This window comes from Lithobates pipiens, unplaced genomic scaffold (genome assembly GCF_037356315.1).
Source record: "Lithobates pipiens isolate NorthernLeopardFrog02 unplaced genomic scaffold, aLitPip1_a1.2 Scaffold_16, whole genome shotgun sequence".
NCBI classification, from domain to species: Eukaryota; Metazoa; Chordata; class Amphibia; order Anura; family Ranidae; genus Lithobates; species Lithobates pipiens.
Window position 1 is genome coordinate 426,690,784 of NW_027507748.1, and position 27,744 is coordinate 426,718,527.

At 40.0% G+C, this 27,744-nt stretch overlaps 1 protein-coding gene across 5 annotated transcripts in view; it reads left to right on the forward strand.

Annotated features, from left to right (window-relative positions):
* Window positions 1-27,744, forward strand: part of DMD (dystrophin) — a 3,436,004-nt gene that overhangs the window by 721,707 nt on the left and 2,686,553 nt on the right. For all 5 annotated transcript variants that reach the window (XM_077482558.1, XM_077482560.1, XM_077482557.1 and 2 more), the window contains exon 3: window positions 17,406-17,498. In XM_077482558.1, coding sequence (XP_077338684.1) covers window positions 17,406-17,498 — 93 coding nt within the window. The remainder of the gene's footprint in view (window positions 1-17,405; window positions 17,499-27,744) is intronic.

A 27,744-nucleotide genomic window follows, 5' to 3' on the forward strand; every position in this document is an offset into this window, starting at 1 on the left:
TGGGGAGGCGCAGCGTAAAGCCCAACTAGACGCAGGGCTAAAGACTGAAAAGGACATGGGGACTCTGCATATGCCTGCTATGATCCAGCAGATGGCTGGGAAAATTGAGCTAGGGGTGACCAAAACAGTGCTGGTACCATGTTCCCTAGTGACAGCTGCTGCAGGGTTGCCCAGGGAAACTTCCAAGGAGCTTGCAGTGTTGGAGCAGAGAGTTTCCCAGGTCAGCTATGGAGCTGCCCAAATAGGCAAAAGTGCCCCTTTACAGAGAGCAGGTGCTGTGAAGAGTTGCTCAGAGGTTATGGTGGCTCATAGACAACCCACAAAAGCAGTAGTTATGTCTACACATAATGAGAATATTGAGGGTCATGCTGACAATAGTGTTGGCCAAAGTAATGTGATTGGTGATTATGATGCTGAAAAATGTGTTTCCTGTAATGTTATGACTGAGCCGCACAGTGAGAGAGTGTGGGCGCAGCCCCACAACCCTATGTGTAGCCCAGTGGGCAAGGGGTTAATTCAGCCTGCAAAAGTTGAGTATACAAAGCTGGATGTGTCTGTAGTGCCACCAGAAAAAGGTGTTCAAAATGGTGTGCTGCACCAAGCTTTAGGTGATGAAGCATCACCCCAATGCAACGTTGATAAAAGTGTGGTGTTACAAAATGATGTATATAGAAGTGAGGAATGTGCAGTTAAAGCTAATGAATCCCAGGTTTCTGTGCGGCTTTCTACAGCAGGTGATGCAACGCTGTGGAACGCCCATGGTGGAACCACAATGGACTGGGACAGCTGGGCCAAACAATTGCTAGCCATGCTGGGTAAGGCTAGCTTAAATAACAAGGGTGTGGACACAACTGCTATGCCAGACAGGGGGATCGCAGAGCCGCTGGTGGTTGAGGGCGTCCTGGTCCCTGCAAAGGTTGCTGCCCTCCCCTCTGAAGAAACAGTTCAGGGCACTGGCATCGCAGATGTGTTGTCCACAGCTCCACAGCTAAATGATATTGAGTATCAAAGTGATAGTGTAACTTGTAATGACCTGCAGAGGCTCACCAACACTGGTGCAGAAGGGATAAGTGTGAGACATGTGTCTGACAGCTCTCCAGGGGAGAAACAGTCTGTGATGATGAGTACCTCCAAGGAGGATGAGGTCTCTTCAAATGTCTCACCCTCTCAACCTGCAGTCGCTGAGCCCCTCCATGTCTTGGACAGGGTAAAAGACCCTAGAAAGTTCTGGTGTTTAGACATGGGATGTTTAGAGATGACCGAAACCTTACTGGAAATGCTAGAGTTGGTAAAAATGAACTTGCTGTATACTTGGGTATCTCCACCGCAGTTGGACCAGGTGGTGCTGCGTAGCACCAATGGGTGGAGCCAGGTGGTACAGGCAGTGCTGGGAAACCATGACCAACAGTGGAATTGGTGGGACCAATGGTTACCCATTTGGCACAGGATCTCCAGATTCTCTGTGAGCGTACTTCTAGTTATTGATTGGTATGGAAGGCACGCGAGAGAACTGCTTGAGATATCAGAGGTCTCTCCGCCTGGGGCGGTGACTAGAAAAATCTCTGCTGGTGTGGTCCGAGGTGCGGCGGAGCAGTTGTCAGTAGAGGGCGCAGACACTGCCTTACCCGCTAGGCCTCATGAGAAGGAACGGCCCAGAATGGACTCAGCAGTAGCAGAGATGCTTTCTGTCACTGGCCCAGGGGTACAAGTTAAGGTGCCCGGAGACACTATGGGAGAAAGTGTTAATGTTGGTTGCTGTAACAATGTAATGTGTACACCTGGAAAAAATGGTTTATGCTTAGGTCAGGGTAGTTTGTTAGAACAGGTACCCATGGAGTGTTGGACAACGGGTGAGGTGGAGCTGTGCTATGGTTCCGTCGGATGTAGTCCCTCCTCGGGTCTTCTTCTAACAAACACTGATTTGGAAAGCACTGATGATACGGAAAGCTGTGATCTGTTAAGAGTTCGTTCTGCAAACAATGATTTGGTTGCCATGGGTAACAAGAGAAACTGTTTTGAACCTGAAATACAGATGGTGAAGGGTAAAATGGGTATTTGTAAGTTGAAAGGAGGGCTCAAGGAAGGCAGAGTTCCCCCAAGAAAAGTGAATAAGCCCAGGGACCCCAAAAGAAGGGGAAGGCTGAGTATAGGACAATATAGGAACCTGTTAAGATCCAGGGGGGAATGTTCCTGGAAGCGCACCCGGAAAAAAGGTTGGGCCTACGTGGCTGACAGCCAGCACAGAGGTGTCCCAACCATCATGATGGGTGCTGGTGTTCCTCCCTCCGGATCGAAACACAGGGGGGGGATATGTAATGGACACCGTGGCTGGGTCCTGGAAGGATGCTATATTTCCCCTCTGTTTGGGTTGTGCTCTCTTTAAGGGAATACAATTGATTAACCCACCTGTTAAGGCAGTGTCTTTAAAAAACAAGACAGGAAGTTGTAGATGGGTGTGGAGGAGTGGAGAACACATGGTGGATAGTGTTTGTTCTGGGTTACAGCAACTGAAGTGGACAGCAGTGTCCTGTTTGGAAGGCTCCTGGCAGGGGAAGCTACATGCCAGCAAGATCAAGCTCTGTTTGGATAGAGACAGCTATTCTGAACTGTGCAAGTCGGTGAGACTAAAAACTTTTTCCTTTGTGTTTTTGGCTGCTGTAAAGCGATTTAAGTTTAATAAACCCTTTGTTGTGAGCAAAGCCTGTGTCCTGCGATCTACCTGGTCCCCCGAACATTACAATATATATATATATATATATATATATATATATATATATATATATGCATGGCTTTTTTTCTCAGAGAATAGGTGCAGGAACCCCCCCCCCCCCCCATGTCTCTGCCCCCTACCCACCTCTGAGCACAATCCCATGATTCCACCCCCTACCCACCTACCAGTACTGCCCCTTTTAGAAAATACCCTTTTGTGGTGCTAAATAATTTGTATGGAACATGGTAATGTAAAAAAAGAAAAGCAGTAATATAGATCCTCTGAAGCCAACAACAATAGAATCCTAGCAATAGATTCCCACACAACAATAGACTCCCCCAGCAACAATGGACTCCACCCCAACAACAATAGATTCCATACAGCAACAGTGAACCACCCACAACAAAATATTACACCCAGTAACAAAATATCCACCCAAGCAACATTAGACCCCCCCCCCAGCTGCAACAACAGATCTCCCAGCAGCCAGCAACATAAGACCCCCCAGCAACAATAGATTCCCTATCAGTAACAATAGACCCTCACACAAAATCAGATCTCCACCAGTGACAATATATCCCCCAGCAGATAACATCAATAGACCCTCCAGGACACCCCACACCCCATGCCATTACATACATTCAGTGCTGGAGGTGCCGGAACTGTTCTATCAATTACAATTACATTTTTTTATTATAAATTGTCACTGTCTATTTTTTCTTTCTGTGTTAAAAAACACAAAATAAAAGGCTAATAAGTGGTTGGGTTCAGGATAGTCCTTCATAGTTGAAAATAGCTCCCATAACCCTAAGGACACATTTTAACCTTACACCTTAAAAAAAATCTATCAAGATTCAATTATATTGTTCCTTCTCTAATGACTGCAATGCATTTAGCAAAGTTCAGTTAGGGGTTTAAATACTTTATGACTGATTTACTGCTACAGGGCGGCTTCTGTGCCCAGGATCACGTGTATATATATGTGATCCTGCACTTCTGGGTATCGGGCACAGGTGAGCGCCACCAGCCGCTTGCTTCTGATGTGATTATGCACAGTAGGAGCTGATTAGCGGGTATAGTGGGTACTCGATGTCCACCGGCAACCACTGATTATTCAGTACACAGGTAGAACGGCAGTGTACCTATGTAAACAGGGCATATTGTCATTCTGTCAGTAAGGAAGGCATGAATCTAAGCCTGCCAAGCAAAGCTGCAAAGCAAGGACATGGATCCATGCCTTTCCCTAGTAAAAACACCTCCCACAGTACGCAAAATTGCTAGCTAGGCACACAGTTAACCCTTTCATGTTAACCCCTTCCCAGACAGTATCATTAGAACAGCAACAGGGCACTAATCACTGTATTAGTGTCACTAGTTTCCAAAAAAGTGTCAAAAGTGGCAGTTAGTGTTGGATATGTCCAACAAAATAACACAGTCCCACTTTAGGTCACTGATCTCCACCATTACTAGCAAATAAATAAATAAATACAAATTTGATAAATATATCCCATAGTTAGATTCTATAGCTTTTATGCAAATCAAAAAATAAATAAAAAATACGCTTATTTTTGTTTTTTTGTTTTTGTTTCTACCAAAAATATGTAGCAGAGTATATATTGGCCTAAATTGTTAAAGAAGATTTTTTTTTTTTTATTGGATATGTTTTATAGCAGAAAGTAAAAAAAAAACACAAAAAATGGCCTGGTCATGAAGGGGGGTATATTGTCCAGAGCTGAAGTGGTTAATCAGTATGTGAAAGGGATGGGTATAATGGAAGCATACAGATCTGTATACTCTAAATTTTGGGCATTCCTAGTTATGAATTATAGGAGAACTTACTAGTATGATGAATATCAATGCTATTTGATGCTTATTCTGTTCCCATCAGATGGAAAGTCATCAGTGCCTGAAAACTATATGGGGGCATACTTAACTGCTTCTTACACTGTTACCTGGCATTTGAAATTAAATAATAAGTGTACTTCTAGATTAACCTAATTAAGCAAAAATGACTGTGGTGGAAAGGTGCTTTCATTGCCATCAGTACAGGCCTCCTAGCAAATGGCATCTGTAATATTTTTATAATGCTTACTCAGTTTTGCTTTGAGCTCTTCAGATGGTAATGTATTTTTAGAATTCATCTATAAGGCATTCATTATAGTAATTATAATCATGTTGATTGACAGCAAATCTGTGCTTGGTACTATTGACTTTTGAAGAACTGATTTTTTTTTTAGACAGAATAAAACTGTCTCCTGTTTTCCTGTGACTGAAATACGCTGAAGCATTGTAAAGCAGTAAATACTATGATCGTGGACCACATGATAAAAATATTGCCAGGAATAGTAGGTATGGATTTCCATACTTCACTGAATATTTATATTCTTTAATATTTCATTTTGAAATGTCTCATTTGGACATAATTTTGTTCTACAGTTGTGAAAGCTACATTGTTAGTGACACAAATGATTTTTTCAAACAAATTACTTATGAGGAACCAAAGAATTGTGGCTTTTTCTCTTCTTACTGATAGTTCTTGAGAACTAAAGTTTAAATAATTTTTGAATAAATATCAACTTTAATAGTTTCATTCCTGCTTCTTAATGAAATGCAATGATTGTTCTTGGAGATGCAAAGCAGAAAATGAAGTTTAAAGAAAGAAATGTCTTTGATGTTGTACAGTAATTGGTGTCTGACTGAAATGTCAAAAAGACATCACAATTTGACTTTGCATGAGTAAAAATACTAATCAAGTAATATAAGCTGCCATATAGATTGTGCAGGTTTTTGCAATAATGCTTGTTCTGTGCAAGGTGCAAGATTTATAATAAATTAATTAATTGGTAGAGGTTTGATAAACCAAGCTTTGAAAATGAATTTGTTAAAAGGTACTGAATTAGGCTCTACTTACACCCAAACTTGTGTGTAACAATAGACCTTATGTCATTTCAGAAAAAAAAAATTAGATTTTTTTAGAAAAAAAGCCAAACACAGTAGAAAAGATGAGGCTCTATTTGCAGCCCTTTCTACTTCTTAGCATGCCAGCTTTTTTGCGCTTTGTATGAATCCTATGGCCCAGCATGGGTTTTTACTATGTATATCATTCTCTATATACTACTCCTGGAGAAGGAAGAGGAAATTCCCAGAAACGCATTGGCTGTACTTGTTTACTTTTATCTCCAATAAACAACTAAAAAAGTCCTCAAGTGAGACCTTTTTCTTTTTGGACATTGGGTGCTCCTCTACAATCATTCATGTGTTGACTGTGGTAATACCTCCCTTGTCGTTATCAGAAAGGTAGCAGCCCTAGACCCCAATGGAGTCTATCACTTACCACCTACAATTGGGGTACAACCCACTGGAACCCATTGGAAGCTATTCCCTCTAAACCTGCCACACAGTAATTTGCCACTAGGCAGCCATAGCGCTGTCTTCCACTCAGATTTGAAATTGAGCTAGGGAATTTGACTGCTCCAGGAAACTTTGATTCACTAGCACAGCCACAATCCTCACTTACTCTTGCCACATCATAACCCTTTCCTCTTTTAGGAGTGTCTTTTTACTGTCTGTGCTGGTTCAGCTCCTCTGCCCTCTCCTTGCCTCCCTACCTAATATTTTATGCAGCTAGGGATGGTGGAGCAAGAAGGAATTCCATAAAGTTGCACTTCAGTGACAGCTCAATCTGCGGGTCTGCTTTCATCACATCTATGATGGCAGCACCTAGGAGAAGTCTCAGTTTTGGGTGTCTACACTAATAAGTATTTTACAGGTCACTCCTTGATTTTTTCCTCTCCTTAATGGCCTACCCTTACAAAAGCTATCCCCCTTCAGTCTATTATGAATGCTGCTGCTAGACTAATACCCCTCACTAACTGATCCGTGACTGCCGCCCCTCTCTGCCAATCCCTTCACTGGCTTCCCCTACCCCACCTTGTAAAATTCAAAATGCTAACCATAACATACAAAGCCATCTACAACTTCGCCCCCATCTACATCACCAACCTCATCTGCAGATATTGCCCAAATCGTCCCCTCCGCTCCTCCCAGGGCCTCTTGTTACCTCCTCCCATGCTCGCCTTCAGGACTTCTCCAGAGCCTCTCCCACCCTCTGGAACTCCCTGCGCCAGTATATCTGATCAGCCCCTACCCTGTCCACCTTTAGGAGATCCCTGAAAACTCATTTATTCAGGGAAGCCTATCGCACACCCACCAAACAACAACTGTCCCCGAGCCACCCCCACATCAAATCATTCTCTACAGCTATTACCTTTTGTACCACCACCCCCTCCCTTTAGAATGTAAGCTCTACGAGCAGGGCCCTCCTGTACCTTTTGTATTGAACTGTACTGTAATTGTGTTGTCCCCCCCCCTATACATTGTAAAGCACTGCATAAACTGTTGGCGCTACATAAATTGTGTATAATAATGTATAATATAATATATTAAATGTACATGTAGTCTTATGGAACGATTGTTTTTGTAATAAATGGTCTGGTAACAGGTCTCTTTAGGATTATTGGGAGTCAGTAAAAGTTATGCTGTGTACATGCCCATCTCGACAATTGACAGTTGCAGTATGATAGGCCAAGTAGGAGGTGCACCACCTACCAGTGGGAAAAAATATGTATTTTTAAGTAAGTACTCTGCTTAGCAGAACGATGAATAGATGTGTGTGTGTATAGCATCTAAATAACAATCACCTTTCCTTGCTGTTTATGGTCTTATGACAACAATGCATAATAAATCTTTAAATAACATATCAAACCTTAGAAATTGACTTTGCTTAATTGTGTCTAGAAGTCTTTGTAGCAGTGTTTTAGTAAGCTAAATTGCTAATTACAGTTCACCTGAGCTCCCCCTCTGATGCATTTTGTTCAGTAAGTGGTTTGTTGTAAAGTAAAGAGCTGACAATAGGAGAGAATAATCCTTTACACATATTAAACAATTAATCATGCAATCTAAGGGCTTTTACCTGTTACAGTTATTCTAGCACTGCCCACAATCATGGTTAACCACTTGACCTCCATAAAGTTTTACCCCCTTCCCCAGGGCATTTTCATTTCAGCACTGTGCTACTTTAACTGGAAATTGCTCGGTCATGCAACACTGTACGCAAATTAAAATGATATATATTTTTTTTTCCCACAAATAAAGCTGGTGGTGGTATTTAATCACCTCCTAGGTTTTTCATTTTTTTTGCTATATAAATGAAGAAAAATACTGACAATTTTGAAAAAAAAAAAACAATTTCTGTTATAAAATGTTGTAACTAAATAATCTTTCTTCATAAATGTAAGCCAAAATGTATTCCTCTTTATTTTTTTGGTAAAAAAATAAATAAAAAATCACTGTATATTATTTAGTCTGTGTGAAAGTTATAGAGTCTACAAACCATGATATATTTATTTGAAAATGTAAAAATCCTGATGTACTGAGGCCCTAAAATGCCAGGAAAGTACAAATACCCCCAACAAAAACCTTTGGAGAGTATACAGACCAAGATATTTAGGCATGTTGAGATTTATGAAGGTGTAATTTTTTGTCAACACTTTTGTTTTCTTTTTTTTTTCCACATATTTTTACATACTGTCACCAGTGCAGCACAGTGTCATCATATGACTAGTGTGGCAATGATCATGGATACCCCCCCCCCCCCCCCCAAATTGTTTGGAAGTAGACAGTGCAAGGTATTTGGAAAAGAAAGTAATCTTTTTATTTTCTTACAAAGTTGCTATTTTAACAAGTTATTTCTCACACACATCAAAGGCATACATAGAATTATACTCCGAAACAAATTCGGTTGTGCCTCCTGAGTATAGGAATACCACATGTGTGAGGCTTAGGGATGAGCTTCATGTTTGAGTCGAACCCATGTTCAACTCGAACATCGGCTGTTTGACCGTTCACCGTTATGGGCCGTTCAAACCAAATTCGAGTGGTGCGTCACGGCCCATAATTCAGCATTGCTGGCTGATGATTGGCCAAGCATGTGCTATGACCCACATGCTTGGCCAATCACAGTGCCGTCTGTCTAGTGAGCTGTAATTGGCCAAAGCCAGGGTGGCTTTGGCCAATTATGGCTCAGGGGATTTAGTATACGCCCCACACTATATATGCCCACCTGGAAGTCGGCCTTGTGTAGTGTGTTATGGCGTGGTGATAGAGAGAGAGAGATAGACAGTGTAATTTCATTTCATTTGAGCTAGATAGAGCAGGCAGGAGGCTAGTCAGTTAGCTGCAATCAGTGTATTGTGTATATATATGCATACTAGTTGTTGTATGTGTATATATATATATATATATATATATATATATATATATATATATATATATATATATACACTGTATTCAGTTTAAGCTAGATGCGTTACTGTGTACTGTGTCCTTTGCACTGTAATTACAGTTGGTGTATTGTGTCATCTGCACAGTTTGCACCTAAAGCTACCCCAATTGCTGGTGTTCTGCTGATCCTATCCGCAGGCAGCTGTAGTAATTACAGTTGGTGTATTGGGTCATCTGCACAATGTGCACTTAAAGCTACCCCAATTGCTGGTGATCTTCTGATCCTAAACCACAGGCAGGCAGCTGCAGTAATTACAGTTGGTGTACCGTGTACTCTGCACAGTGTGCATCTAAAGCTACCCCAATTGCTGGTGTTCTTCTGATCCTATATCACAGGCAGGCAGCTGCAGTAATTTCCTCAGCTCAATGGCAACAGTCACTCCTTCCCTAGCCCCACCATGTCCTCCTGAGGAGTCCCCTGAACTGTTTGAGCACAGTGTTGGGTACATGTTCCATGAAGATGCCCAGCGTTTTGAAGGCTCTAATGATATCCAGCTAGAGGAAGGCAGTAACATGAGCCTAGAGAGAGGGGGTGCCCAAGAAGCACAGCAATCTGGCAGTCATGTTCCCCCAGCTGCAGCATACTGCCAGGTTTGTCCAGTGATGAGGAGGGACTGGATGATGAGGTCACTAACTCCACATGGGTGTCTGATAGGAGAGAGGAGGAAGCACATCTCCAATGAGGCAGGATGCCCTCCAGGGCCCTCAGCACACTGACTGCATCACACCATAGAGCTCCGCATGTGCAGGGGGCTAACTCTGCGTGTTATTCCAAAAGTTCTTTGGTGTGGGCCTTTTTTGAGAGGAGTGCATCAGATCACACCACTGCTATTTGCAACATATAACATAACATATCTCAAGCGTATCTCGCCTGGCCAAAAAAATCAGCCGCTGGGGGGGACCACATGCTTGACCAGACATATGTCGACCTGCCATGCAGTTCGTTGGCAAGCGTACCTAAAAGACCCACACCAAAGAACAAAGTGGACCTCTCCTTGCTCCTAATCAGCTGGGATCTCCAACCCCACTAAACCTTCAGTCCTCCCTGAAACCTGCACTAAGAGGAATGATGGTGTAAAATTAGGTGTGTCACAGCCAAGTACGGTGCATTGGGAGACTCTGCTGGCAGCTGGGAAGGATGCAGGACAAGGTGCAGTAGTATTAGAGGTTGTTCCATCACCACGCCTCCAAAATGCTACTACTGGTGATTCTGACACACCTCTCCCATCCACCCCCTCCTCTTCTTCTTCCTCCATGGCCTCTTCCTGAGCTTTGTCCTCTGAACCAGCAGTGCTCCATAGGCGTTCAAGGAGCTAAGCAAGTACGCAGGCAAAATGATGCCACGTGGTGCTTTTGCTGGTGTGCTTGGGGGACAGGAGTCACACTGGGGCAGAGGTTCTGTCAGCTCTGCAGGGGCAGGCTGAGAGGTGGTTGATGCCATGGCAGCTTAAGCCAGGAATGGTGGTTTGCAACAATGGCACCAACCTCCTCTCTGACTCCAACAGGGACAACTGACCCATGTATCCTGCTTGGCTCACATCCTTAACTTGGTGGTGCAGCGGTTCTTGGGCAAGTACCCGGGCTTACAGGATGTCCTGAGGCAGACCAGGAAAGTCTGTGTGCATTGCTGCCAGTCATATAATGCCAGTGGCTACAAATTCCTGGTCCTGGACAACGTGTTGCTGAGGCTTCAGTCAGTCACAAAAGGAGCGTCGTAGAAGGTGGCCATCTGACCAATGTGTTCAGACAATTTTCTAATTTGCATCCCCAAGGTATGATCTGTTCCAGCAACCATCGCCAGCATCTGATTTACATCAGGAATACCTAGGGCAAGATCAGACTTGGACACCTTTCCCACCAAAAATCCTCTGGGTTACTGGGTCTTGAGGATGGATCACTGGCCAGCGCTTGCACAGTATGCAATTGAGCTACTGGCCTGTCCTGCATCCACGTTCTTTCGGAACGCACATTCGGTGCTGCTGGAGGCTTTGTAACCGATCACAGGCTGCGCCTGTCCACCGACTTGGTTGATCGACTGACCTTCATAAAAATGAACCAGCCTTGGAGCACCACCAGCTACCAAGCACCTGATGCTAATGTAACCAAGTATTTTTTTGAAAATGTCAGATGCCCTTCAAGACTGCCTATGCTGATGCTGAGTGACTATCCTGTTATGCTGAGTGCCTATCCTCTTCCTCCTCAATGATCATGCTGATAGCTTGTTAGAAAATTTTTGGTTCTTGGGTCGCTGCCACCAGTGGCTAAGGCCCAATTTTTCAGCCCATTTCACAGGGGCATGTAATTTCAATTTTTGATGCAATATTTTGCAGAAGGGTTTGTTGCTGCGCTCAACTACAATATCTGTGAGTGGTTGCATGCTGATAGCTTGTAAGAAAATTTTTGGTTCTGGGCACTAGCACCAGTGCCTAAGGCCCAATTTGTCAGCCCCTGTTTAATACGGGGGCGTGTAATTACAAATTTTGATGCAATACTTTGCAGCAGGGCTCATTCCTGCACTCCATCTAGAGTATCTGTGAAGGGTTGCAGTGTTGTGGCACCAGCACCAGTGCCTAAGGCCCAGTGTTTCAGCCCCTGTTTAATAGGGGCGTGTAATTACAATTTTTGATGCAATACTTTGCAGCAGGGCTCATTCCTGCGCTCCATCTAGAGTATCTGTGGGGGGTTGCAGTGTTGTGGCAACAGCACCAGTGCCTAAGGCCCAACTTTTCAGCCCCAAGTTTAACAGGGGTGTGTAATTACAATTTTTGATGCAATACTTTGCAGCAGGGCTCATTCCTGTGCTCCAACAAGAGGTTCTGTGAGGTGTTGCAGTGTTGTGGCATCAGTGCCTAATGCCCAATTTGTATGCCCCTGTTCAACAGGGACATGTAATTACAATTCTTGATCTAATATTTCACAGCAGGGCCACTTCCTGTGCCCACCAAGAGTAACTGTGAGGGCTTAAAGTGTTGTGTCAATACCACCACCAAAGGCCCAATTTTTCTGCCCCTGTTCAACAGGTGCATGTAAATACAATTCTTGATATAATATTTCACAGCAGGGCCCGTACCAAAGCCCACCAAGAGTAACTGTGAGGACTTACAATGTTGTGGCACCAGCACCACCACCACCAAAGGCCCAATTTTTCTACCACTGTTCAACAATGGCATTTAATTACAATTCTTGATATAATAGTTCACAGCAGGGCATTCCAGCACCCACCAAGAGTAACTGTGAGGGCTTACAGTGTTGTAGCAACACAAACAACTTAGGCCCAAATTTCTGCAGAGCATATATCGCAGGTCCCTACTTTCAAACATCCAACTTACAAACGTCTCCTACTTGCAAACGGAAGGAGACAGCAGAAATTGAGATGAAATCTACCCCTAGGAAGGGAAATTCTCTCCTGCAAGAGTTGATATGGGAAACTCTCCACTGATGCTTTATCACCAATCCTTGTTTCACTAAAAACCCCAAACATTTGTCATTGGGATAGAAAGTGAGGTGAAATCTTCTGAAGAGGTGCACAGACAGCAAAACAAATGTTACAGGGGTTATAACCCTTCCCTATGTTTTCCAAAAAGCTTAGAAATAAATTTGACTGAAGCTACACTTTAAAAATGTACCAGTTCAAAATTACAAACAGATTCTACTTAACTACAAACCTACAGTTCCTGTCTTGTTTGCGCTGCCTATTTACTGCTGTTCAGAGTATATAGGGCCTGGGGGCCCCACACCTTTCCTTTTTTTAATTTGGGCACGGGGTTCCCCTTAATATCCATACAAGACCCAAAGGGCCTGGTAATGGACTGGGGGGGTACCCATGTCGTTTGTCTCACTGATTTTCATCCATATTGCCGGGACCAGACATTACATTTAATGCAAGCCATTTTAAATTACTTTTATTCCTTTAAAGATTTAATTGTGTGCAGGGACTGTTCTAAGCACTGGAAACATGCACGACTTTACAGGCATACTATAGACACCCCCTAGGTATGATATTTAAAGGAATATTTTTTTTAAGCATCATTAAAATCACTGCTCCCGAAAAAATGTCAGTTTTTAAAACTTTTTTTTGCATTGATACATGTCCCCTAGGGCAGGACCCGGGTCCCCAAATCCTTTTTAGGACAATAACTTGCATATTAGCCTTTAAAATTAGCACTTTTGATTTTGAACGTTCAAGTCCCATAGACTTTAACGGGATTCTAAAGTTCGCACAAATTTTCGGTCCATTCACAGGTTCTGGTGCGAACCGAACCAGGGGGTGTTTGGCTCATCCCTAGTGACACAGATCATGGGCATACTGTAAAATGACACCCCAAAACACATTCTGTTTTTCTTCCCAAGTAGGATGATATCACATGTGTGAGACTTATTCATAGCCTAGCCATATAGACAGGGGCATATCTACTATGAAGCAAACAAAGCATTTGGGTAGCATTTTTCAGAGGGGTGGTGCTGCCCCCAGGCAAAAGGACAGAAGTGGTTTTTAGCCACTTCCCATCCTTTTGGTGATTGTACGGTGATAATGCCTGCAGCTTCAGCATCACCTCGGCGGTTGCATTTCTCCTGTAATAGCAATCAAATTGGCTTACTAGCACATAAAACTAAAGCTTTCAAAAACACTGATCTTGATGTTTTGAATGCTTTTAAGTGCAGATGAGGGATTTGTGGTCTTATGGAGTACCTATCACATGCCTATTGCTGTCACAAGGATGGTTATATTCCCTGTTAAAGCAATAAAATGATAAAAAAATATTAAAACAACAGCACAAAAATAAAATAATTAGAAAAAATGTAAGGTGTCCCATCCTTCATTCTCTCTCATACAAAGGGAACGCACGTGTCAGTCACACACGCATCCAAACACACATGTGACGCATCACCACGAATGTTAGCTCATAGGCAGTAATTCTATATATGGCACTTTGATGAATTAGGTCTCAGGGTCTGATGAGGAAACTGCAACTGTTCACTGTTTTTCTGTGGTAGGTTGTATATATTGCACTATTGTTCCCCACCAAACAGATTTTTAATTTTTTAATTTCTTACATGTCCCTTTTGGCACATGGCTTTTCTTTGACAATCATTTGCATAGAAAATGACTGCTTTCAAATTCTTTGCTCTCATTGATTTCAATGGAGTTTGGATTCAGCATCTGAACTTCAGTAAAGCTTGCTTCACATACTCCGAACCGAAAGTATATACTGCTCATCACTAATTTTAAGGCATTTATCTCTTTTAGAATGTTATAATCAAATTATAAACCTTAAAATTTGCAAACATTAACAGTATGGTGGAAGTAATTCAACCTTAAAGAAAATGCTGGAAAGTGATGTTTTTTTATCAAGATGAACTGGCACTTTATCTAAGAGATTAACTAACAGTATATTCCCATGGTCTGTAAAATATCATTTCAGGAAAGGCAAATTAAATATGAAACCAATATTCACAAATAACCTTACCTAGGTTCTACAAATGTGCAGGTTAACTAAAAGTCTTTCGGTACATTGCTCTCCACGGGACCTGATAATTGGTCTTAATCTGCTTTCAACAAAGAAATAACCTGCTATTCTTGTAATTATAAAATAATGAAAAACTGAAGTGACAATCACTTTCAAAAAAGGTAATTTTGCTAAAAAATATAATTAAACAATTAAACAATAGGTATTTGCCAACAACTGAGCTTCTGAATTCTGAAGTGTATTTACAGTTTTTTTTTACTTGTTTTAACACTGATGGATTTTCCAATAATGTGTGAGTTATGAAAATTAGCTTGTGTTCTCAACCTATTAATCTTTAATTAATTTTTTGCTACTAAAGAAACATAATCTGCAGGTTGAATGGTTGCATCAGAGTATTGTCTGAGTAGTTTTTAGGTCAAATATGCTTTATTTTGATGTTCAAAGGCACAAAACGTTGAATACTACTAACTTTTTTCATTATAATTTCCTACAATACAGAATCTCATGAAAGTCATACATGTCACCAAATACAATGTTATATTAAAGTGTTCTGTCTTTATTCATCCATTATGTTTTAATTAGCTGAAAGCCAAACATAAGAAAATGTTAGAGCCCATTTTTTGATTATCTATAAGCAACACATCTGCAAGCAGTGGCATCAGCAGGGAGCGTCAATAGTTTTTAAAAAAACTATTAGATGGGCACCTCAATGACCACAACATACAGGGATATACAATGTATTAGCAAACAAATAGTGTAGCGCTGAAAATAGAATAAAAATCAACCTCTAGATTGTAGAGGTCGATGTGTAATAAACCAAAAATAACCTGAAAATTATAACAGATTATATGGGACATACAATCATACAAAAAAATTTGAAAATAATGGTGATGATCAATAGTGATCTAAGTGCCAATGTCCACACAGATAGTGTCCAAATGAAAGAAATCCACTCTCTTCAATGGTCAACTGAAGCAAGGAACATACGATCCAGAAGCACCAAAAAACACTGTGAGACATGTAGAGAAATAGTTCAGATGAGAAGATGGGTACTCTTACCGAGAACGGTGGATGCACATACCATATGGCAGTGCATCAAACAGGATAGTAATGCTGGTTCCTGATGATGAGAGATGCCAGGCTAGATGGTATCACGAAGACTGCAACTCCAAGCCACTCGTTGGTTAGATAATAATTCCAAGGAGACCGACAATCAAACCAACCCAGGAACGATGTTAGTTGGGGAACAGTCATGAGTACTCAAATGTATGGGGAGAAGAAAAGAAGGGCTCCAAATGTTGCAGGTAAACCAGGGTGGTTTTCAAAATAAAAAGTCTACCATACAGCGAAATGTAGGTAATAAAATGTAAAAGTGATCACAAAAATGTATAAAAGCAATGTGGGAAGCAAGAGGTGCTGGCCCGATGCATTTTGACTAATAAGTCTTCCACTGGGGCATATGTATTGACATAAACACACACACATCATAGGTTGAACTGGATGGACTGGTATCTTTTTTCAACCTCACCAACTATGTAACTATGTAAGTTATTTAATATGACTCAAATGCTGTGACAGAATGATTTAGGCATACACATACTGTTTTTATTCTATCCACATGGCACTTGCATTTCTATTTTGCTTGCTAGGTTCTGCAGAGAACAATATGGTCCAATAAGCACTTCTGATAAATGGAACCTATTAAAAGCAGTAGGAGGTCATATGCTCTGTTGTAAAATGTAAAACTTTTTAGGCATTCCTATATAGTATAATAATATGGTATGTTTATCTTTCTGCTATACATGAGTGTGTATTCGGCATCAGGTGTGTTTTTTCCCTTGAACATATTATCCGTAAAAAGACTGAACATTGTATGTTGGAAAACCATAGAATAATAAAAAAAAAACAATGTATAAATCAATCAGTTGTAAAGAAAATATGTAATTTAGAAGAAAAAAGTTTATGTATGTAGCAAAAGTTTTTTTTTTTTCAAATACAGTATATCTAACATATCTAATTTTGCTTTACAATAATATAAACAATTCTCACAAAGACACTCTTTATAAGGCTGTAGGAGTTTCATCTTTTAATTAACAAGAACTTTATTGAAAAAGTTTTGTACAACAATACAGTACAAAGCATATATAAGTTGAAATTTGGGCATATCAAGCCTTATATCCAGTGGAGTATTCTATTCAAAGTACAGGTATGTGCGATATTGGTCAAATAACTTGACAGAGATCAATATAGATAGACAAAAGACAACGATAATTGTGATCAAAACTATAAGACTGTAGAACTGTAAAACAATTCTTCCTGTTTATTTCCAGCCAGTTGGGGTTGTAGGTGGAGAAGGATATGAGATAAGAAATTATGGCATATCCAGTGTGTTAACATATTCTATAAAGCTGAATATTACCTCAGTAATGAAGAGAAAAAAAATATTTGTATATCATCCTTACTGATCTCTTAGGAAAGACTGTGGCAGTAGTTATTTATTGATAGCAAAGTTCTGGATCAAAATTAGGAATGATGGATAGGGATAGTAGGAGGAGTGGGGTAGGGGGGGGATATACGAGGATAGAGGGGAAGGGGTAAGAAGAAGGACAAGGGGAGGATATATGGGACAGGACTACTGATTTTATCCTGGTGCCTATCCCCCGGGTTGTGTTGGCTCATATAGTTAATTTTCTTGCATATCGAGCCAGAACTGACAATCAAGGTGGGGGAGTTTCATCTTTTAATAAAATCATTCATAATTAATTATATAGAAAAGAAAAGACTCTAATAACCTTTAAAAATCATTATGTATTTGAACATGCACAACAATGAAAAATTGCAATTTTTTGATCAGATAAACTTTAACAGTAGCATTTTTGTTCCAGTTTGGGAAACCTCCAATTGAGGATCTGTTCAATGACCTTCAAGATGGACGAAGACTTCTGGATCTTCTTGAAGGCCTTACTGGTCAAAAGCTGGTAGGTTGCCATCTTTTAAACAAGCTTGCTTATCATTCTAATCATGCCATCAGACTTTTGCTTTACTTTATTTCATTGGAAAATTAAAATGAGCTTTTTATCCTCTACATGACCAGGCCATTTTTGCGATGCATGTTGCTTTAACTGACAATTGTGTGGTTGTGTGACGCTGTACCCAAATAAAATACAGGTTCTTTTTTCATACAAATAGAGATATATTTTGGTGGTATTTGATGACCTCTGTGGTTTTTATTTTTTGCGCTTTAAACAAAAAAGACTGACAATTTTTAAAAAATATTTTTTTTTCTTTCTGCTATATAACACATAATAAAAACCAATAAAAAAATGTAAAAAATCAAATTTCTTCATCAGTTTAAGCCAATTTGTATTTGGTTACATATTTTTTGTAAAAAATATCCCAAAAAGCATATATTGATTGGTTTGCTCAAAAGATATAGCGCCGACAAACTATTTTTAATAGTAATGGCGGAGATCAGTTATTTTTAGAGGGACTGTGACATTGCGGCAGACAAATATTACACTTAGTGACAATTTTTGGGGACCAGTGTCACTAATACAGTGATCAGTGCTAAAAAAATGCACTTTTACTGTATAAATGACACTGGCAGGGAAGGGGTTAACATCAGGGGCGATAAAATGGTTAAGTGTGCTGCTAGGAAGTGCTTTCTAACTGTGTGTGCTATGGACTGATTGGAGGAAGAGAGAGATCTGTGTTCCAGATTAGCAGGAAGACAAGATCTCTCTCTTCCTCTCTGACAGAATGGCGGTCTGCCTTGTTTATATAGGCAGACCGCCGTTCTGCCTCTCCTATGAATGATCGTGGGTGGCCGACAGCCATCATGGTCAATGGACACCCTGATTGGCTCACGCTGTGTCTAATCACAGCAGGGCTCCAGCAGCTCATGCCCCAGAGCCAAAGTGCCCATGGCTGTGCACTTAAAGGGCAACTTACCTTTACGTGCTTGTGCCCAGCCGTGCCATTCTGCCGATGTATATCGGCGTGATGCGGTCCTTAAGTGGTTAAAGGAGTTATTAAGGCAGAAGTTTTTCTATGCATTAAGATAAAATGCCTTCTATGTGTAGCAGCTGCCCCAGCACCCCCTAATACTTACCTTAACTCCATCTCTGTCCATCAATGTCCATGAATCCCTCCGGCCATCCTGGACTCTCCCTCCTGATTGGCTGAGACACAGCAGCAGTGCCATTGGCTCCCACGGTTGTCATTTAAACTCAGTTAGCTAATCGGGGGAGAGGGGGCATGGCCGAATGGCAGCTCCGTGTTTGAATGGTATTAAAGATGCAAGCTTTCAGGATCAATTACATTTCATCTTCAGGCACAGTACAATCATACATTATATTATGCCTAAAGAAAGGATCTAAGCTTGCATCTGTATTGACTTAAAGGCTAAGTTCACCTTTGTTCACCTTTTTTTTTCTTCTAAATTCCAGCTTCCCCATTGTATGAATATATCACTAATGTAATTCTTTTGCAAAAATAAAACAGCTTTCCATTTATTCTACACAGTAAGCCTTCATAGCTGGTTAAAAACACTGCCCAATTACTTCTGCCTTACTTCCTGGACAGACTTTAGGTCATGACACAGGAAGGTGTTGACTAGCTGATCTCATTAGCACACGCCCTGCATCATCTACCATCAGCTGGTCAACTCCTTCCTGTGTCATGACCTAAAGTCTGTTCAGTAGGGCAGAAGTAATCGGGCAGTGTTTTTATACAACTATGAAAGCAGTTAGGTAAGCACATGTAGATGTGTAGTGTAATAAATGGAAAGCTGTTTTATTTTTTGCAAAATAAGTGCATTAATGCTATATTGGTACATAGGAGCACTGAAATTTAGAAAAAAAGAAAAGGTGAACTTAGCTTTTAAGTTAACCAATAAAGGGTATCCCTTAAACTTCAAAACATCATCATTAACCAGTGTGCAGAACTGTGGGTCTTTGTGGAGAAGAAAAATGGTCCTGATGCTCACCTTTCTAGTATTTCCCTACCATTATTCATCACCCCCTCTATCTTTGCTTGGGTCTAGCAATTGCTTAAGAGGCTAGAGAATAGTCACATGGGAGAAGGTCACATGCTCACCTGTATCCAGATGTTTAGTGCTGGCTAATGTAGAGAAAATTAATGTTGGGAGAACGGTGGAAAGGTATTAGTGGGTCAGGGAAACTTTCGCAGACACTGTCATTTCATCCTGAATCTTGTCTCTATACTTACCTACTTCAGACAGTACAAAATGCTGTCTTCATTTGAGTTGAGCTTTACAATGAAAATATGTGTGATTTTATTCCTTCACAATCCTATTTGCAGTGTGCAGTACTCCAAATGGAAACATAAAAGCTGGTGGTCGTATTGATGAAAACACCACAAACATAACATTTTAATTTGAAAATTAAAATTTAATCAAGTAAATGGAAGATACCTCACCTTTCAGAGCAGTTAAATCCAATAATTTCTAACTGGTTGTTGTGGGTCATTGTAACTTTTTACATTCTATTTACTTTATTAGATATGTGTCAGTGAATAACTTATGAAATTGCAAAAGTATTTACTGAGGAACACTTGATTTTCCTAAAAAGAAATTAAGAATAATGGAGGTTTTAAAGGAGTGTAGGAGTTGTTTTAGTTTGTCTTCTTTCCTATAATAATTTCCTAGCTATTGTTTAATATGTAGGTTTGTGAAGACTGAAATTCAGAAATGATTTTGGAATTGTAAAAATTATTTAGTAAATAGGCAAGATGTAAATAAACATTTGTGCTATACCTTAACAGGCTTACATGTCTTGTATTTGTCTAATGCTTACCAATATATGCAAAATTCTATTGTTACACACAGTAAGAATAACCATAAACATCTTCCACAACCATCTGTTGTCAGAACTAACATTATATCAGTTAAATATTTCAAGTGGGGAGGGAAGAAGGGATTATCATGGTGTTTACAAATAATAATGGAAACCAATATATAAAAATATATAAGTTTAATAAGAGTTTAATAAGATTACTATTAAAAACCAAACAAGGCCAAATGTTCAATAATGTTCAACTTTTCATGGTGGAAGTGGTCATGAGGCAGATGTTCAAATTGAGACAGGAAATTCATATTCGTATATTAACCCGACATGTTTTGCCTAATAGCTTCTTCAGGGGATATACAAATTCCAAAGAGTCTTTAACTATATAAAAATACATGGAAAAAACTAAATTAGCATAAATAAAACAACAATGTTGTATAACATTATGTAAAAAGAAAAATTAACAGCAATAGCCAATGCTTTCCCCCAAAGGAGGGGGAAACTACCACCTAGGTCCCCCCTCCTTTCGAGGTGAGCATTGGCAATTGCTGTTAATTTTTCTTTTTACATAATGTTATATAACTTTATCGGGTTAATATACAAATATGAATTTCCTGCCTCAATTTGAACATTTGCCTCATGACCACTTTCATCATGGAATGTTCAACATTATTGAACATGTGGCCTTGTTTTGTTTTTAATTGTAATCTTATTAAACTTATATCTTTTTATATATTGGTTTCAATCATTATTTATAAGCACCATGATAATCCCTCCTTCCTTCCCCACTTGAAATATTAAATTATTTGGGATGAGGTGCTAATGCTTTGGGTGTTTTTCCTTTTGTCAGACATTTATAGAATACATATTATATTAGTTAAGACCTTATTAACACTAATCAATCAAGAAAATCCAATGTGGTACCAATATTTAAAAAAACTAAAGACCAGTCAGCCTAACATCGATAGTATGTAAGCTAATGGAGGGGATGATAAGGGACTCTATCCAAGATTTTAGTAATAAAAACAGTATTATTAGTGGTAATCAGTAGGGATGAGCCGAACACCCCCCCCCCCCATTTTGGTAAGCACCAGAACAGAACGAACAGGCAAAAGAATTGACAGAATACACGAACACCGTTAAAGTCCATGAGACACAAACATGAATAATTAAAAGTGCTAATTTTAAAGGCTTATATGCAAGTTATTGTAAAAAAAATATATTTGGGGACCTGGGTCCTGCCCCAGGTGACATGTATCAATGCAATTTTCTTTTCTTACATCAGGGAACACAGAGCCATAGTAATAACTATGTGGGTTATATCGGTGTATCAGGTGCTGGACACTGGCACGCCCCTTAAGGCATTAACTTCCTCCATATAACCCCTCCCATTACTGGTAGTGCTCAGTTTTTTCGCCAGTGTCTAAGATGTTGGGCACGTGTAAGGATTTGTGTACTAAGCTCCACGGGCAGTAATCCTTTGATGGGAGCCAGCCATCTTGACCAGATCTGTTCTGATGTCTCCGTAATGGACTAAATGAATGGTACCCAGGCCTCGTCATCCAAAGACACGTGGTTTTTCTTGCGATTGCTTTAAGAGCTGGGCCCTGGGATCCAGTACTTTTTGGTAGTAAGGCCAATAAAAGTTTACTGGCAGGGTCTTCTCGCAGGTCTAGGATTATGGGATAACCGGAGTGTTCCCCTGTTCCTGAAGGTTTCATTTAATGGTCTCCGAGCCTACCATGAAGGGCGGAGATTGGGTTTTTTATATCTGATAAACCCTGCTGCGAGGAAAGGTAGGGGAGATTTTCTCAGGAATCTCTCCTTCCATGTAATGTTGTCATGTCATGTCTATGTGTCACCACTGGAGGCTGTATTGAGCACTATATGTATATATGTATTGGTGCCATATTTGTTTTTTGTATCCATTGAACTCTATCAAACTGTATAGGGGATGATGTTTCATTATCTAGTATTTTATTGAACACCTCACAAAGCTTTTTTCAAGATCACAGTTTTTCACTGACTCGGGTAGACCTCAGGTTGTTCCTTCTACTGAGATTCTCTTGATCCTCTAGTCTATAATGTATATTCCTCATTTCCAGCCAATCTGATTCTGCTCTCGCCAGCAGATACAAAATGGCTTTTTTATGTTCATCAAGATGTGCTTCAGGTTCTTCAACCCTTTGTAATACATTTTGTTTATCACTTCTAGTAGCATTCAGTTCACCTTTAATCATAAGCTCTAAATGAGAAATCATTTCAGCCCTATCTTGCTTTGTGGGAAAAGCTTGTAGACTATCTACATCCCTATCTCCAGCCATCTTCTGTTGTTGATCTTTCGGACAACTTACTTCCTCCCCAGGGCTTTTATCCCTTTGATCTTCTGGGGGGTGAAGTTATAGTCTCTGGATTTACAGTTGTATTTTCAGCTCTTTGTTACGTTTTTTTGATCAACTTTATCCTGTACCATGTATGTTTTTATGGAATTACAGCTCTGACTCTCTACAGGGTTAGTTTTTACCCCCTTTCTCCCAATATTTTCTTTTCCCAGATTAGTATTCCTTCTATTCATTCACTGTCTCCAGAGAAGATTTTATTATCAAATTGTATAAACTAAATAATATGTGGGAGATCTGGAAGAGGACAGAAGATGGCTATGCTAACAGAACCTAGTAACAATAGTAGCTCTATATATAGTACCCCCCCTTACCTATCTATACCAAACCTACACCACTACTTCAACCCTACAGTTCACTTTGCCTGCACACTTGATAAGCAGTGCCAAGAAACATACAACAATTAAGGAAATGAGTATTAACAATTAATATGGACTCAAACCTGTATAAAAAAAAAGAAGATAATATCTATAATAGTACTGCTCCGTAATATTCAAAATTTAAATGATGAAAAATTAGATTCATAAATAGTGATGCAACTTCATGATGTAAATTGATTTAAACAGTTGTTCAAACAATTATTCACACAATTATTCAGGCAGTTGTTCAGATTGTTATTTGAAATCGTCAGCTTAATCAATTTTTCCACCTCCTACATACCCTCAGTATGCAGTTCACGATAACAACTGATACTTTTGTCAAGAGTATCAGTGGTGTATTAATTCATATGAAAAAAAATGTATGTTTCAGTTAAGAGAAGTTAATGTGGGTTGCCAATGTATACTGCTATAAAATGCTCCAATTTCAAACAAATTAGACTCTCTCAATCTGCTGTTCTATAATTTTTTATAAAAAACAAAACAAAAAAAAACAGTCCATAAAGGGTCTTTTGCATACCGTATTTTTTATAAGTGTGAAGTAAAAAAGCAGGGCAAAGCAAAGCAACACCAACAGGAGAAAGCAGGATAATGCACTAGCTTAACACTTAAAAATTCTTAATGTCGTCCATCTGTTACTACTCCGTTTAGCTTCATACATTCATGCAAACAGCTCCATAAACGTTTTAATGCTGTTAAGATCCACTTAATGTATATACAGTATCATCTACAGTTATTTATCTTAAGCCACATTCATAAACCTCTTATCCACGCTTCTGACAGGTCCTGTCTTTTTTTTTCAAATATTTTTTATTGAAAATTTTCCATTGGTAAACAATATGCAAATGGTACAGACATGTTAAACGTAATGTCAACATATACATTCGCCGTGATATCATAACAGAGATTGTGATACATAAGTCATTAGATATCAAGTACCCACATTGTTCAGGGCTAGAAATACATTAGCAAACACTCACATAAACCAGTATCAGCATCATTTGGCTATAAAGTACCATGTATGTATTCATAGAAGGTTAAACTGAACATAACAAGTAACAAGTAACAAGTAAAGGGATGGAAAGGGAAGGGGTAGGGGTTTCTATGGTCTGACCCACATGATGGTTAGGGAGTATATGATAATAGTAGAGTCTGCTATCAGTCTATGGTATGTTGTCTTTCCAAATTTTCCAGTGGGTATCAAATTGTTTCATAGTGCCCTGTCTGGTAGCCAGCAGTGACTCGTAGATGTAATGGGACTGAGTAGTTCTTACCACTTCTGAAGCATTAGGGGCTTCATTGGATTTCCAATATCTAGCAATTAATGTTCTAGCCACCAAAAGAATATGTGTGACCACTACACGTAGATCTGAAGGAAAGACTTCTATACCAACATTTAATACCCCCAAGGCTGCACTGGTTGGCGTTAGGATCCCTGTAACATTTGAGATAATAGGAAATATATTGTTCTAGAAGCTGGTCAAGTGCTTGCAGCTCCAAAGCATGTGGTAAAGGTTGCCCACCGATCCACAATTTCTCCAACAAAGGGGCTTGTAGATGGGAGAAAAATTAGATAGTCGATAGGGGGTGAGATACGGATAGTTTTTTGTGATATTTCCCAGTGACCAATAATCTAGATGCCTAATAGGTTGATTTAAATGCATTAAGCCATTGAGAAGTCGATATGGTTATATTCAGGTCTTTTCTGGAAGGGGCGTTATTTAGCGAAATTGAGCTTTTGTTGGAATATGTTGTAAAATAGGGATATGCCCTTTGTTGGAGTGGGGAGCGCTGTGTAATAACGCCAGAGCTCTTCTGGAATGTAAACATGGTGTGAATGCATAGTTTTGAAAATATGAGAGATTTGGACGTATTTATAAAAATCTCTGGTCGGTATTTGAATAATTTAGCTTGAAGGGAGGTAAATGATTTGAAAGTGTCATTGTGAAAAAGATCTGAAACACGTTGTATACTTTCCCTTGCCATACAGTGACAGTAAGGTTAGGGATCATGTGTGCAATAAGCCCAATTGGTATGGGGATATCTACTCTTCTAGATGGGGAGGTGGGTAGTTTACGGAGTTCTCTCCAAGCTAGTAAAGAAGCTTGCAAAGTGAGTGGCAGGGTAGTTATAGTGAGTGGTTGCCATATGTCAAGGAGCAAGAGGGAGTAAAGGTCTTTGGTCGGGCTTAATTCTCATTCAATACTGCTCCATGGGGCATTAAGAGTAGGGTTAATCCAGGTCCTAAGTTGGGTAAGAATAGAAGATTTGAAGTAATCATGTATATCTATCATTCCCATGCCTCCTACGAGTCTATGTTTTACTAGAGTAGTTTTGGAGCATCAGGGGCGTTTAGAGCACCAGATATATTTAGTAAGAAGGGAATTTAGGGCTCTGAGATAAACATTTGGTAATGGTACAGGTAGAGTGTGAAATATGTAAAGTATCTGGGGCAATATAAGCATTTTAAATGAGACCAGTCTACCCATCCAAGTCAGCTATATTTTAGATAATCTTTGTGTTTCTGTAGTTAGTTTGTTAATTAAAGGGAGATAGTTGGCTTCAGCTAATTTGTGGGGATCTGCTGTGAGATATAGTCCCAGGTATTTTATTATGGAATCATTCCACGTATAGGGAAAGTCGAATTGCAGTTGAGAGCGGAGAGGGTTAGGGACATTTAGTGGTAATACAAGGGATTTAGTAAAATTGACTTTATAGAAGGAGATTTGACTGAATTCTTCTAGAAGATTGTGTACCTGAGGGAGAGATGTGGACGGGGAAGTTAGAAATAGTATTATGTCATACGCGAAAAAGGTTGATGCTGTGGGGTTCTCCTTGTATTTGGAATCCAATTAGGTTAGGGTGCGATCTGATCCTCTCGGCCAGTGGCTCTATAAGAAGATTAAAAATGGATGGGGAAAGAGGGCACCCCTGCCTCCTGCCATTGGATATAGTAAAAGAATATTAGAGGATATTGGAGGTATATACTTGAGCACAGGGGGTCGAATAAAGAGCCAGAATGTTCGTGAGGATAGGCCCCTCAAAACCACATTTTTGTAGTGTTTGATTCATATATCCCCAATGAATCCTGACAAATGCCTTTCTCCGTGTCCAAAGAAAGGAGCAGAGAAGGCATCCGAGAGGACTTAGCATATTGCATGGTTCCAATAACTCTTCTCGTCGCATCCGACGCCTGGCGTCCTGCGGTGAAGCCTGTTTGAAGGGTTTTGATAAGGGTGGGTAGGATAGGGTGAAGTCTATGGGCTAAAATTTTTGCATATAATTTCACATCGGTATTGAGGAAGGATATAGGCCTAAAATTTGCCAGGGTAGTGGGTTCTTTACCCGGTTTGGGGATGGTAACTACATAGGCTTTAAGCATTTTGGGAGGAAAAGAGGCAGAGGCCATTGCTTCAGTGTACACCAACTGAAGTGTAGGAGATAAAAGATGGGGGAGAGTTTTGAAGTATTCATTAGTTAGACCATCGGGTCCAGGTGATTTGCCGGACGGGAGTGTCTTTATTCCTTTCATGATCTCAGGCTCTGTAATGGGAGAATTGAGGGCTGTTGGTTGTTCTTGCAAGAGAGAGGGTAGATTAAGATTTGCAAGAAAAGTTTGAATATGGTCTTCCTTAGGTTGAGATGTATTCAGATCTTTATTAAGGTTATAGAGTGATGAATAATAATATGCAAATTAGTTAGCTATATCTTTTGGGTTGAGTATTTTTGATTTATCTGACGAATTTAGAAGGCATGGAATTGTGGATTTTGTTCTACTTACTTTCAATCTATGAGCAAGAAGCTTGCCTGCTCGGTTGCCTGTTGAGTAATGGGACAGTTTCAGAGCATTAATATGCTTAGCGTATTGTTCCAGGAGAAGGAGCCTGAGATCTGATTGCAATTGTGATAGTTTATTAGCTGTAGTAGCAGTGGCAACTACTTTGTTTTGGGCTTCTAGGATTTTGATCTTGTCTAAAATGTGGTCAAGTTTTTGGATCCTCTGCCTCTTTTCCCTAGAACAGATTTGATAGAATTATACCTCTAATGAATGCTTTATGTGAGCACCACAATGTAGTAGAATTAGAGACAGAATTCATATTGATGGAGAAAATTCAGTTAAATGTTTAGTAATATTGACTACATGAGGCTGTTTTTGAAATATACTAGAATTAGCTTGCCACACATATGCAGGACTGGGGGTGTACCCATCCACCACCATTATGGAGACAGGTGTGTGGTCAGACCACGAGATGTCATGGATGGTGGAGGGGACACCGCCTGCAATAACATTTTATCTACCAAGATCATATCAATTCTTGAATAGGTGTTATGTCTGGCTGAGTGGAAAGAGTAATCTTTCATTGGCATGCTGGCATCTCCAGATATCGTACACATCTTCCACGTTTATAAAGGGTTGGAGTTTCAAAGGAAGTCGTTTAGAATTGGAGGTGGTGTCCACTGTAAAATCCGCAGTAGAGTTATAGTCTCCACATATCACTAGAGAACCTCTTCGGAGGGAAGATATCTTGTGGAATACTTTTTTCAAGAACGTAGTTGATGAGAGTTAGGAGCATATGCACCGAGGCATATCAGATGATGAGAAATTAGTCTCCTGAATACATAGGACATCCGCCTGGAGCT